Here is a 15,143-nt window from a genome sequence, read left to right on the forward strand (position 1 = left end):
GAAAGCTGGACAGTGAATAAGGAAGACTGTAGAAGAATTGATGCTTTTGAGTTATGGTGTTGGAAGAGCATATTGAAAGTGCCGTGAGCTGCCAAAAGAGCCAACAGGTCTGTGTTGGAAGAAGTGCAGCCAGAGTGCTCCTTGGTGGCCAAGATGGCCAAACTTCGTCTATCATACTTCGGACATATTGTCAGGAGGGACCAGTTGCTGGATATCATGTTTGGTAAGGTGGAGAGTCAGAGAAAAAGAGGAAGACCCCGATGAGATGGATGGGCTCAAGTGTGGCAACATTGGTGAGGCTGGCCCAGGATCGGGCAGTGTTTCGTTCTGCTGTGCATAAGGTCGCTATGAGTCAGCACTGACTTGATGGCACCTGACAACAACAACAACAACAAGGTATCATAACTTTACCCCCTGTATTGCCTACTATAGTCATGAATATATTTGCACCATAGGTAAATATATATGTAGAACTGTCCTCTGTCTAACCCTCATCTATCCATGGATATAGTCCCATTCTCCTTCCTACACTTATTCTGCTTGTGTGTCTGTCTGCATATCCACTCACAGATTATTGTTATCACTGATTGTGGGTATAGTAGTATCTACCTCTGCTGCCTTTAGCTCCTGTGTTCCTCCCAGTGTCTGCTTTTGCCTTCATCAGTTTTTGCCGACCTCCCTTTAACTGTCTGTTACCTTTCCTTTCACCAAGGCTAACATGTATCTACCAGCTTGTGGTTGTGTTATTCGGTGCTGTTGAGTAGGTTCTGATTCATAGTGACCCGATGTGCAACAGCAGTCCTCAGTCCTGCACCTTCCTCACAATTGTTGTTATAGTTAAGTCCATTGCTGCTGCTACTGTGTTGTTCCATCTCGTTGATCTTTTTTGCGGACCCTCCGCTTCACTAAGCATGATGACCTTCTCCAGGGACTGGTCCCTCCTGACAACATGTCCACAGTAAGAGGGATAAAGTCTACCCTCTAGTTAGTGATTTACCCTCCCTTCCTCTCCCATCCCTGCTAACTAACCATCAAAGAATATTTCTTGTGGTGTGAAAACTTTTTCTTGGTCCTGTCCATTTTCATCTCATAACAGCCCGTGTGACAGAGTACAACCACCCCATCAGGGCTCTGTAATGATCAGCAGCTCAAACCGACTAGCTGCTCCTTGGAAACTTTACACCCTTGTGTAGACACACACTATAAATCAATAAGAAAGAGACAAAGAAGGTGGACACAAAATTTGAACAGGTACTTCACAAAAAAACAAGAGATCCAAATAACTAATAAGCATGAAAAGGCCTTCAAATTTATTTTGTGGTTTGCTGTTGTTAGCTGCCATCAAGTCGGTTCTGACTCATAGCGACACTATGCACAACAGAATGAAGCTGTTTCTGGGGTCCTGTGCCATCCTCACAATTGTTGTGTTTGAGCCCATTGCTGCTCTCACTGTGCCAGTCCATCTTGTCAGGGTTTCCCTCTTTTTCTCTGGCCCTCCACTTTACCAAGCATGATATCCTTCTCTAGCGACTGGTCCCTCCAGTCCAAAGTATGAGAGACGAAGTCTTCTCATCCTGGCGTCTAAAGAGTTTTCTGGTTGCACTCCCTCCTACACAGATCTGTTGGTTCTTCTGGCAATCCATGGTACTTTTAATAGTCTCCTCCAACATCATGACTCAAATCCATTTAGTTAACAGGAATTTAAAAATGAAATCCGCAGTGAGAGACTACTGCATACGCAATGGTGGTAGGGGTGGAGGTTGTAGATCTTTAAGGGAACAGAAAGCCTCATCTTTTTCCCATGGAACGACTAGTAGATTCGAACTACTGACCTTGCAGTTAGCAGCCCAGCTCCTAATCCACTATGCTGCTAGGACTCCTTACATATACACTGTTGTTGTTGTTGTTAAGTGCTATTGAGTCAGTTCCAACTTATAGCGACCGAGATACCCCTGGTGAATTTGAACCGCCGACCCTGAGGTTGAAACCGACTTTGCGGTCTAGTGCTTTATCCCACAACGGCACACCTGGACTCCATACACTGCTAGTATGATTGTGTTATTGTTAAGTGCTGTTGAGTTGGTTCCAACTCATAGCAACCCTGTATAGGGTTTCCGAGGCTTCTCAATCTTTATGGGAACAGAAAGCCTCATCTTTCTCCCATGGAGCGGCTGGCAGACTCAAAACGCAGCCCATGTGGTTTGCAGTCCAGTGCTTATTGTATGGAGCCAATGCGCTCCCCAGTGTGATTGTAGTATGTGTTAAAGTTAAAACTCTATTTTATGACCCACCAGTTCAGTTTCTAGGTATGCCCTGGATAAATGAAAACCTTCACAAAAAACGTATGTAGGAATGTTTATAGCAGCTTTGTTCATCGTAGCTCAAAACTGGAGAGAACACAATGTCCACCAGTGGGAGGATGAGCAAATTGTGGTGTGATTCTATAATGGGATATTCTTTAGTGATAAAAAGGAGCAACATTTCATTATGCTTATGAATGAATCTCATAAGCATAATGAAATTAGTGAAGAAGAGAGACACCAAAGAGTATATAGTGTCAGATTTCCTTTACATGAAGTTCTAGAACAAGCCACAGTAACCTGTGATGTTAGAAGTCAGAATGGCGCTCCCCTCTGTGGACTGGGTAAATTACTTGGAAAAGGCACAAGGGGAATTTTGGGGTAACAGGAATATTGGTGTATACGAAGGGCTTTAAAAAGTTCATGGAAAAATCTCATGATCTTGTAATCCTTTAAAGTGTTGAAGAGCAAAGATGTCAGTTTGAGGACTAAGGAGCACCTGACCCAAGCCATGGTATTTTCAATAACCTCATATGCATGTGCGAGTTGGACAATGGATAAGAAAGACCGTAGAAGAATTGATGCATTTGAGTTATGGTGCTGGAGAAGAATATTGAAAGTACCATGGACTGCCAGAAGAGCAAACAGAAGTACAGGCAAGATGGTCAGACTTCGTCTCTCATACTTTGAACATGTTCTCAGAAGGGACCAGTCCCTGGAGAAAGACATCATGCTTGGTAAAGTGGAGGGTCAATGAAAACACAGAAGCTGCGAAGGAGATGGATTGGCACAGTGGCAGCAGCAATGGGCTCAAACGTAGCGACAATTATGAGGATGGTGCAGGACCCCAGTGTGTTTTGTTCTGTTGTGCAGAGGGTCACCATGAATTGGAAGTGACTCAACGGCACCTAACAACAACAAGTTCTATTTTAATTTAGAAAAAAAGAAAATGCCATTATAACATAAAAGATGATTGTGGTGCTTGCTTGCATGTGACCATTATTCATATATGTGATTATATGATTAATAGTTTTTTTTTTAATTCTTTTTTCTTTTCTTTTAAAAAATGTTTTATTGTGAATTATATGATAGTTTACATGGGAGAACATTAGTTTTACATTCATCCTATCGTATATTGTTTCATTGCCATGGTTACAATCCCCTCCATGCATCATCATCAACCAACCAAAGGGTACACCCCACAAGCCTGCCCCCCGGTCATCAGCACACAGCCCGTCTCCCTCTCGGTGTCTAAAGTCCCCAGCTGCTCCATCTCTCCATGTCATATATGATTAATGTTTGCTTCTCTTGCTTAGTATAAATTTTGGGAAAAGAAAGCTCATGTCTGCCTCATTTGGGTTCTAAGAGTTTTATATAACTATGTCTGATAGGATAGAGGGGGTGGGCGCATGTTTCATAGCGAAAGAAGAGACAGTTGAGTTACACCCTGAAGGCTTTTTGGCATGTTCTTGGGTGGAATAGAGAAGGAAGGGCCGTAGGGAAGCCTGTATGTGCAAAGTCACAAGCTGGAAGCAGCATTGTGTGTGTAGGCAGTGTGTGCCCCAGAGTGGGAGGTCAGCTGGTGGTGGTAGAGGAGGTAGGGGAATAAATATGAGCAAGGCTTATTTGCTGACCTGAAGAGTTTGGTCTTTAGTCTATGCCAACCATGGAAGGTTTGGTGGGGGGCAGTCACAAAATTCAATCTGCATTTTAGAAAGATGACAGAATTTGCTGATTGGATCTCAGTGGCAGGCACCGGAAGTTCTTCGTGGATGTAGGAAGGCAATGCTCCCTCAGGTTCTTGTCCAGACTTGGGGACAGGCCAGTAGCACTGAACCACCTTGGGCATTGCCATTTTCTGAGCCCAGGTCCTTAGGACTGGTGAAGTAGCGCCACCTACTGGTGTGTCCCTTACCTGGATGTCCCAGGCTCCTTTCTGGTCTCTGAGGAGGACAGGTGAACTCCAGGGGCCCCAGAATGATGGACAAAATTAAACCTTCTTTGGGGTGAACTCTTCCTTTTGGTGCAGGGACCAAGATCAGTACACATATAGGAAGGAAAAGTGCCTCCCTACCCCAATACTGAATGAACGCACAGTAATAGTCCTAGGCTTTGGAACCAATTCTGCCTGGGTCAGATGTAGTTCCTTCTAGCCATGTGACTTTGAAGTTACCATCTCTATGCCTCAATTTCCTTATCTGTAAATTCGGGTTATGTTGTTATTGTTAAGTACTGTTGAGTTGGTTCCGACTCATAGCGAACCTGTAGGAGGGTTTGCAAGTGAGTTTGAGCTGCCAACCATGCGGCTCAAATGGATCTTGTGGTCAAGTGCTTATCCTATACCAGGACTCCAGGGTAGTTGTAAACATATGTAAACCACTTAGAACACCAGAAGTTCTTAAAGTGAAGCTGTCATCATTGAAGAGAGAAAGCCTGAGACATCTGGAGGGTTTACGGACTGAAGTGTGATGGTGAAGAACAGTGGTCAGAGGGGCTATGCCGGCTGGAGCAGAGCAGTGCATTCTACTAAGAGCTCTACTTCTCCTGGTGTGATGCTGGGAGGAAAGAAGCCAGTTCTGCATTTGCAAATCCAGCCCCTGGCACAAGTGCCCTCCAGGTGAACCAGCTTGCTTGGCCGTCATGGCATTCTTATTGTCCAGACCGGAAAATGGGATCCGAGAGGCTAAGTAATGTGTGCAAGTTCCTGGTGAAACTGGAAAGAATCCAAAGTCCAGAGCTGTGTACCTATGTTTAACCCCTTGTGCTGAGATTATGGAGAGACACTGGACAGGATGCAATCAGAAAGCAAGCTGACCCTTTCCCTGCCTTCAAAGTGGACTCTGGTGGACTCTATAGCTCTTTCTTATCTTAGATGACATTTTTATTTCAAGAATTAGTTTAAAAACTGCCATTGCAAAAAACATATAAATAAAAGTTTCTCCCCTGTCCCAGGTTGGCCTGTTTCAGGCTGGGAAATCCGAAACAGGAAGAGGGTGGTGGCCCCTTCTCTCTTTCTTACTCTTTACTCCTCCCTTGCCGGTGGCTGTGAGTCAGAATCCACTCTCCAGCAACTGCTTTGAGGGGTTTTTTGTTTGTTTGCTTCAGAGAGAAGGTGGTTCAAACTTGAAAAGAGTATGTGATAGTGTTGTATACGTTTAGCTCATTTATTCAGTTTCTATACTCAACAAATAATCTTAGAAGCTGGACATTATGAAGAAGAACACAGAATCAGGTTTGGAGGAAGACTCATTAACAACCTGTGCTATGCAGATGACACGACCTTGCTTGCTGAAAAGGAAGATGATTTGAAACACTTACTGATGAAGGTCAAAGACTATAGTCTTCAGTATGGATTACACCTGCGCATGAAGGAAACAGATATCTTCACAACTCAGCAATAAACAACACAGTCTTTTCAATCACTTCATATGCGTGCAAAAGCTGGACCATGTAACAGGAGGACAAAGGGAGAACTGATGCATTTGAACTGTGATGTTGATGGAGAGTAGTGACTATACCATGGGTCTACCAGAAGAATGGACAAATCAGTGTGACAAGAAACACAACCAGAATGTTCCTTAGGAAAGAAGATGGTGAAACTTTGGCTTACTTGTTTTGGACAGTCATCAAGAAAAACCAATGGCTAGAAGAGGACATCATGGTTGGTGACGTAGAGGGTCAGCAGAAACAGGGAAAGCCATCAAGGAGATGAATTGGCACAGTTGCCTTCACAATGGCTCAACAAACCAGTGAGGGAGGAGCAGACAATAGTCCATTCTGTTTTATGTAAGGTGGGGCAGCCTTCACACAAAGTGAAACTGTCAAGTCTCACAAAAGTTAGAGGAGAGGAGGATGGAGTAGGATGTTTCAAATCCCAACTAACAATATCAGCATAGAAAGAGACCCAAAGAAAGGCAAGCAGTAAGGGAGGGCCTTGAATGCATGTGGAGTGTGCTGTGAAATCTCCCAGGCGTAGAGCCAAGGACTTCTTCCTCGTGGGCTGCCTGCTTCTGATCTCCCCCTCAGCCTTGACCTCTAACGTCCAGGGAATTCTCCTTGGGGTGTGGGTCACTTCACCTCCAGGTGGCCCTCTTGGGCAAAGTCCTGTGGAGACTGCTGTGCCCAAACCTGAGGGGAGTCATTCATTCACACTTGTCACAGCTTGTTCCCTTCCAGCACGAGGCAGAGTCCCACCCCTGAGCCCTTCAAATGCCAGGAACTATGTCATGATCGCCCTCTCTGGGGTTCTCTTGAGCTTGGGATGGGGAACATCTTCCCCTCTCTTCCCCTCCTCCAAGTTTCGGAATATTTGACACACTTATTCTCCAAAGAAATTCTCACTCAGCACTTTGCAACCCCCAATGGACAGTCTTTTATATAGCCTGGAGGCAGTGATGAGGAGCCCTGGTGGTACAGTGGGTTAAGCGCTGGACTTCTAATCATATAGTCGGCAGTGGTTCAAACCCACCAGCTGCTCCTTGGGAGAAAGAGGGGCTGGCTGTTCTTGTGAAAAATTTACAGTCTTGGAAATCTTGAGGGCTGGTTCTACTCCGACGTATAAGGTCGCTGTGGCTTGGAATTGACGCAGGCTTTGGGTTTTTGGAGGTGGTGATGAGCTGAGGTTGGCAGAGCCAGCTTCACAGACTGCAGCATGCCCGGTGTGTGAGGCTGGTCAAGCCTTCACTTGGAGGGTGTTAGGCATCTGTAGGTTTGTTCTCCACCTTCGGGACCTCAGCTAAAATACTGTGAGTGGACAAGTCCCACTTTAGCATCCTGTTGAACAGCCAAGAAAAGTGGGTGTGTAAGTGTTTGTGGATATGTGCACAGACACTAGATTTGCACTCCTTTGGCCCTACCATGGATCCCACTAGGCCATTTGCTGTAAAGAGTGCTTCTGGTGCTGATGTCCCCCTACCCCCACATACACACATGTGCTGGTTGCTTCCATAGGTGGATCCATGAGTCCAAAGGCTTGGGTTTTTTTCCTGTCTCAGCTGTGGGTACCTCTCTGGCTGACTGTTGGCTCCTCTCCCGAAGTCACAAATCACTTTTGGTTCCTGCCCTGGGTGCACAAAGCCGTATACCCGCCCTCTCCCATCTCCAGGGAGAAAGTGGTTTGCAAGAATGTTCATGAAATATGAGTGAGATGTTTTTTTTTTTTACAAAAGAGAAATTAATGTAACAAGATTTTTCAGATTTAGAGCAGGATTTTGGAAATTCAAGAAGTGTTTTGTTGTGTTTTTCTGTCAACGGTGTATCTTAAAACTTCATGCCCGCTGCTACCAATTAATTCATAATTTTTCCATTTGCTGATTAAGTTGCTCAGTGTCAGCAGATTGAAGTTTTGTGAAGTCATGTAGTTTGGTTTTGAAAGGAAATAGTGCAAACCCGATCAAGCAGCAAATGTTTTAACAATGTATGTAAAGTGAAAAAAACAAAAAACAAGCCAGATTTATTCCCTCTGTGAAATTTGGTTTGACATTCTCTAGTCATTACTTTTGGACTTTCACAAAACAGTATCACAATGTATTTGTAAGAAAAAAAAAAATCAGAACTGTAAGAATGTGAAATTTTTACCATGGATCCCACAGTACTTTTGCAGGCACTTTTTTTTTTTTCTTTCTTTTAAAGAACTTTTTGCTGTAAATTGAGTGAAGATATACGGAACAGATCATCAGTTTTATATTGAGCAAATCCCATACTTTGCTTCATTACAATGACTGCAATCCCCTGTATGTACACTCTTGCATTCCTCCCTGTGTCTACTTTGCAGGCACTGTTTATTGTTGGGACGGTTCTCTACTGCCGTTCTTTGTTTCAAAGTCTCTCTCTTTGACTCTGTGACTTTCTGGAAGACAGACACTTAGTTTTATCAACTTGTGACCACACCACAGCACATTGTTTGCACTTAATAAATATCCATTGAATGAATCAACCAAAGAAATACTAACTGGAGGCAGACTGAGCGCAATTGAAAATTGGGTACGTTCTAGTGACACTTAACATTTCTCTTCTTTATTATCTTGGTCAGAAGTCCCTGGTGGCACAAATAGTAAAGTATTCAACAAGTTACTGAAAAGTTAGTGGTTCAAACCCACTCAGAGGTGGCTGGGAAGACATGCCTGGCAATGTGCTTTTTGCACAGTGTGCAGGACACATGTGGCCACATGTGGAGTCATAGGAGACTAGTATGGGGCTTCTGGGACTGCAGAGTGCTCCTTCACAGAGCAATTGGGGTAGTGACTTGCCCAGAGGCACGTAGTCAGTAGCACAGAGCTGTGAGCTGAGCAGAGCAGCCTTCCCAGCGAGGTGAGCCAGGTTTGGGGGTGAGCGAGCTCGTGTTCCCCTGACGCTGGCCTTGTGTTAGTTACAGGACTCTGATCAGACCCACGTACAGAGTGTCCTACCGCACGGTGACGGCGCTGGAGTGGAAATGCTGCCCTGGTTTCACCGGGAGCAACTGTGACGAGGGTAAGTCCAAGGGCCCGGGGAAGGGCCTAACCACGCCGCTTCCTCCCTCACCTCCTCCTGCAAGCAAGTCTTTTTTCCTCCACTCTGCTCAGCACCTTTGAGCTCTTTCCTTTCCCCAAAGGACTCCCAGTCAGATGTTCTGGAGTGGCTCCTGAGCCTGCTCCTTCAGGAGGTTGGAGGTGCCGGCAGAGCCTCACAGCTGGGGCAGCGCTGGAGTGGAGGTGTTGCCCTGAATCCTGAGGAACAGATCTGCAGCCTGCTTTGTTCTCCTAGGAACCCTGGTGGTGCTATTGGTTAGGCATGGGGTTGCTAACCGAAAGGTTGGCAGTTCAAAACCACCATCAGCAGCTCCTGGGGACACAGTCTCAGAAACCCTACGTGGGGTAGCCATGAATCCACTTAGCAGTAGTGGGTTTGGTTTGGGCTTCTGGTCTGTCTTGAAGCTCAGAAGTCATTTTGGATTCACACACATGATCTCTCCTCAACTTTGATTTTCTAAAAAATAGTGATTCATCTTTTAAAAACAATTGCCTGACTTACTGCTTTTTCATCTTATTGTGTATATATTGTTGTTGGGTGTTGTTGATTTTTAATTCAGAGCCCCCACATGTGGTAGAAGGGTGCTGGTGTGACACTGCTGGGTAATGCATGGGACCGCAAGGCTGATTTGAACCCAAAGTCAGCAGTTGACACTCACCTGTTGCTCCTTTATAGGGGCGCTGTGATTTGGAGCAACAACACGTGGTAGAGTAGAACTGTCTCATAGGACTTTCTAGTCGAAGATACAAATTTTACAGAAGCAGATTGCCAGCCTTTCTCCTGCATGTATATTAATATTCTAATAAATATATATAACTTATATGTTAATGCTATGTATAATTTATATTATACGAGTGGGCTTCAAAATTGATAATATACGAGTGGGAAAATTCCCCGATCTTTTCATTCTATTTTTTCCACCAACTTTTTGAAGCCCTCCCTCTTGAATAGTTTTATTGTAAGCTACATAAAGTTCTCTTTGGGCTATAAGCAATAAAATAATAATAGCAGAAATAGCAATGAAAACAAATGGTGATTCTTTCATGGTCCTGTGAGCTCAAGGCAGAGTGACAAGGAGAGGCTGGGATATAAAATACCTATGTAGCCTTTCCTGTTTTACAAGGTACCAAATAATGGGGAAGGGAGAGCAACATGTGGTTTGGACCATGCTTGTTTGGGGGAGCAGGACCGATCTGAACCCTTATTTGGAAGGGTAGGGGATGTGAAAGGAGGCTGGGTTCCCCCAGGTAGAGGTGTGATTGGAAAGACCCAGTGGACTTGGTGTGTGAATGAGCATGCCTCACACCAGACCCCTCACTGAGGTTTGGGACCCTCCAAGTCATCAGATTGGAATCTGCTCTTCCTGTAAGTGCCAGGGCCAGGGGGAGGCATCTGGTCTCTCCCAAAAACAAAACTGGGCCGACAACAGCATGTTGTTGTTCTGAATCTGCTGTCTAGATTCTGCAAAGGAAGTGATTGATCAACCCAGAGGGGATGGACTGGACCCTTGTCAATGATCAAAAAAGGAGCAACGTTGGGATTACCCGTTTTGTGCTTAGGCGACCATCTTGTCCTTGTCGCTAGAAGTCTTTCCTTAGCAGACCCTTCTCTCAGTCCTACAGCCAACCCCATCATTGCCTCAGCTTACCTGCCTGCCTCCTCCCACAGCCCTTACTGTCCTGTCTGGTTCTTCCGAGAGTAACTGGGCCTGGCCCCAAAAAGGATTCCCTCCTCCATTCCTGAAAACCGCTGTGGTGATTGAACATTATTTTTCATACCTCTTCATGCTCTTTTGATTGAAGAAATGAACCAATCCAAGAAGTGTAGCACTAAAAATATTGAAGTCAGAATTCTCCTACAAACAGATAGGTTGTTGTTGTTGTTAAGTGCCGTCAAGTTGGTTCTGACCCCTAGCGACCCTGTATAGGGCTTCTAAGGAGCAGCTGGTGAACTTGAACTGCTGACCTTGCAGTTCAAATAGCTTTGCAGTCTGGTGCATTAACCCACAGCGCAGTAGATAGGTAGCACATATTTTATGTACCTCAGTGAAAGTGGGAACCAGAAGAATGACAAAGTGGATTTAACAGAAGATAAAAGAAATTGATGTACACACACCTTCCCCCTCCAACACACATACATGTACACAATTTGAAAATTCCTAGTATTACCCTGGTGTGACACTGTGGGAAAATGCACGGGACCACAAGGTCCTTTGAATTGCAAGGTTGATGGTTCAAACTCACCGGCTGCTCCTGGAAAACGCTACACAGGGTCGCTATGAGTCAGAACTGACTTGACGGCACTTAGCAACAACAACAACAAGCCCACCCTCAAATTTGAGAATTTTCTAGAAGAGCTCAAAGAACTCACAGAAAGCAGGTATACGCACGGTTATGGTTTATTACAGTGAAAGGCTAAACGCAGTCAAGGGAAGAGGCAGCTGCCACAGAGTCCAGGAGAATCCCAAGCACAGAGCTTCAGTTGTCCTCTCCCAATGGACAGCATTAACTTCTTCCAGCAGCAATCTATGACAACACACACGGACTATGGCCAACCAGGAGAGCTCACCCAGCCAGAGTTTGATTAAGGCTTGATCCTGTCCATGTGGTTGATTGCTTGGGAAGCTGGTCTCAGTCTACAACTTCCCATCACAGGTTGAGCTGGGCCATGTGGCCCCAAACCTCCAGGATAAAAATTGCATTTCTACTACAGTCTGCTTGGTGTGGCCCAGTTCCCCCAGATGAACAGAGACATTCTTATTAGACAGCACATCCCCAGGGTTTAGAGATTACCTTCTGTGAGCTGAGAGTAAAGGTCAGACTTTCTTTATGGGTGAAGTGAATGCTTTACCACAGGACTGATAAACTGATTGATTGATAGATGGTGGTGTGCCATGGAGTTGGTTATGACTCATAGCAACCCTGTATAGGAGATAACAGGAAGTCTCATCTTTCTTCTATGGAACTGATAGCAGATTTGAACTGCTGACCTTGAGGTTAGCAGCCCGACTCGTAACCACTATGCCGCCAGAGCTCCTTTGATTGCTAAATGTTGTTGTTGTTAGGTGCCATCAAATCAGTACTGACCCATAGAGACCCTATGCACAGCAGAACGAAACACTGCCTGATCCTGGGCCAACCTTACTATTGTTGCCATGCTTGAGTCCATCGATACTGCCACCTGGCCAATCCATCTTGTTGGGGGTCTTCCTTTTTTTTCTCTGACCCTCCACCTTACCAAACATGATATCCTTCTCCAGTGACTGGTCCCTCCTGACAATATGTCCAAAGTATGAGAGATGAAGTTTGGCCATCCTGACCTCCAAGGAGCACTCTGGCTGCACTTCTTCCAACAGACTGATAGACATAAGCAAATAGAGATAGAGACTGAGATAGAAAGAAGATAGATAGAGACAGATATGGGTAGTTCTAGATATTGTTGTTAAGTGCTGTCGAGTAGGTTCCAACACATAGCGACCCTGTATAGTGTTTCTGAGAAGCCATTGGTGCATTTGAACCACCGACCTTGCAGTCCACAGCACCACACCAGGACTCCTTGTTAAGTGCCATAGAATCGGTCCCAACCCATAGCAACCCTGTATAGGGTTTCCGAGGAGCAATTGGTGTGTTTGAACAGCCAACCTTGCGGTTCAAATTGACCTATGGCCCAGCGCATTATCCTGCAGCACTACGTATAGATAAGTTCCTGGACTAGAACCACTGTAGATCCTACAGGCTAATAACCTTTGGGCTTTACCTTTCTACTGAATAGAAATAATTTGTATTTACCAGTTTTGTATAGATTACCATCCAACTTTGCAGAAACAGGCTCCTAATTAAATGATTATTCACTCAAGGTGACATTCTCCTCAGGTGTCAGATGACACTTAGGTGAACTCATTAGATGGTGCTCTGGCATGGCATTACAAAGTTAGGCAATCACCTTTTTGCCCCACTTCCAAGTGTTGGCTAATTCTTCTTTCAGACTGAATGAATGGAATGCAGACATTTACTCACGGTGGCCAGCAGATTGTGGAAGACCAGTCATGACTGCCCTTGAAGTTCTGCCCATCAGGAGAGGAATAGGTTCAAGCAGGGCTGTGGGTCCACCCTCCTCAGTTGGTAGAAGCAGCTCTTAGAGAAGGGGCCCAGGTGGCAAGCTCCTAGGGTCAGCTCTTAGGACTTGTCACTTGACCTCTTACCTGAGAAACCACATCCACATCTATTAAACGAAGGTGCACAGAGCAGATCATCAGTTTTACATTCAGCAAAGCCTATGCTTCATTCCATCTCAGTGGCTGCAATCCTCTCAATGTAACATCACTTAGCCTAGTTCCTCCCTGCGCTTCTTGTATCCATTCCTCCTTTATTCCCAGCCCTTCTGAACTTAGCTCTTGGGTATATGCTCCCTTCTGATCTCAAATGGCTGACCATTCTGTGGTGCACAAACCTCACTAGTATTATTTCTTCCTCTATATCCCTATCTATGACTTAGCTGAAAATTGAGTCACAGGGGTGAGTTCGGTTACAGAGCTGAAGGGTGACCAAGGGCCATAGTCTTGGGGTTCCACCAACTTCTGTCTGACTAGTAAGCTGATCATTTTTATGATTTTGAGTTTTGTTCCACATCCAGGACCCTTTCAAAGCAGTTGGTAGTGGGGTATCATCTAGTTCTTCAGGTCTCAGAGTCATGGAGATGGATGTTCCAGGGACCCATTGGTCCATGGGACTATTTGTTTCCATGCCTTCAGTTTTCATCACTCTTCTTTCCGCTGGACAGAGAGAGACCAATAGCTGCACCTTAGACAGCCATTCATGAGCTTTTAAGATCCCAGTGAAGTATGCACAATGAAGGATGCACAATGCTCTTTGTGGACTATGTTATGCCGATTGACCATGGTGTCCCCTGAGACTTCTGTCCTGAGGCCTTAGGCCCAGAAAATCATTCCCTCAAGGTGTCTGGTAATGTCTAAGAAGGTTTCCTAACTTTGCCCTGTGTGTGCTCCACCACGTCCACATCCATGGATATATTAGTACTGATACTCTTTGTTTATCCTTCCACACCCGTTCAGCCTGTGTACTTATCCATATACCGATTCATACATCACTGCTATTGTAGGATTGTGTATATAACAGTATTTGTTGCCTGTAACTCTTACATTCCTCTCTTTGCTTAATTATGACGTTTGGGTGCTAGATGGTCACAGAGTCCCTGCCTGCCTCTGCGTGGTAGAGGGACTTCCCCAGGTTTGCCCACTTTGATTGGAATGTGTCTCCAGCTCAGGGATAGGAAGTGATTTGCCTTTTTCAGAGAATCTCAAAGTCAAGGGTCCCCCTCTGAGCATGAGAGTACTGAACCCCAGGGTGAGGGAATTGGCAATTGAGGAATTGCTGGGATTGTTGGGCTTGGGTTGCCATTGGGACTGGTTCTTGGAAGCCCTTATAAAGATTTTACATTCCCAAATATGAAACAATACAGGCAGTGGGCTGAATCAAGGCTGGATCCATGACTCCAGAGATGGTTGTGGTGGCTCCTGACTGTGAATCCCCATTCAGTTCTCACGCTGCCCCTCTGGAAGCATTTCCGGGTCAGTGGGTAGGTAGTGTTTTGTCTACCCCTTTATGTTGGGCTGTTCTAGTCTTCCTCCCAAGTGTTCCAGCCTTTCCAGAATTTCTGACTGGAGGTTGGTGACCAGAGCCTGGGGAGATGCCTTAGGCTCCCGCCTCCCAAGTCTGCTCTTCCTGTACCCGCTTCCCCTCAGGAGCACTTGGGGACTCTCCTTCCTGTCGTTGTTACTAGCCATCAAGTCAAGTCTAGCTCATGCTGACCACATGGGAGATATGACTATCTATCTTTAAATCCAGCCCTATAATTACATAGACTACATGTGGCGCTGTAGGATAAGCACTGGACCCCAAGGTCGGTTTGAACTGCAAGGTTGGTGGTTCAAACTCACCAACCACTCCTCGGAAACCATATTCAGGGTTGCTATGAGTTGGAACTGACTTGATGGCACTTAACAACAACAACATAACTATATCTAACCTAACCCAAACTGACTTTCGTTGAGCGGATTCCAACTCATAGCCACCCACGATGTCCAAGTAGATTGCACTCCATAGGGTTTCCAATGGCTGATCCTTCACAATTCGATCCGAAGTGCCTCTGGCGGTTCAGATCTCTAAGTTTTTGGTTAGTTGTGAGCACATTAACTGTTCCTATCACCCAGGAACCCCACACACCTACTACAGGGTTGTCGGGGACCTGCCTCGACATAGGGGTTCGGTTCATGAGAAGGAGATACCTGACGGCAGTAAATATAGCAAAAGAATA

General features: G+C 45.3%; 1 protein-coding gene across 1 annotated transcript in view; it reads left to right on the forward strand.

Moving 5' to 3' along the window:
* The window catches only part of COL26A1 (collagen, type XXVI, alpha 1), a 240,604-nt gene that overhangs the window by 103,625 nt on the left and 121,836 nt on the right, over positions 1-15,143 (forward strand). The window contains exon 3 of the mRNA XM_006859825.1: positions 8,674-8,771. Within this exon, the coding sequence (XP_006859887.1) occupies positions 8,674-8,771 (98 nt within the window). The remainder of the gene's footprint in view (positions 1-8,673; positions 8,772-15,143) is intronic.

The sequence above is a fragment of the Chrysochloris asiatica genome, unplaced genomic scaffold, assembly GCF_000296735.1.
Source record: "Chrysochloris asiatica unplaced genomic scaffold, ChrAsi1.0 scaffold00034, whole genome shotgun sequence".
In the NCBI taxonomy this organism is placed as follows: Eukaryota; Metazoa; Chordata; class Mammalia; order Afrosoricida; family Chrysochloridae; genus Chrysochloris; species Chrysochloris asiatica.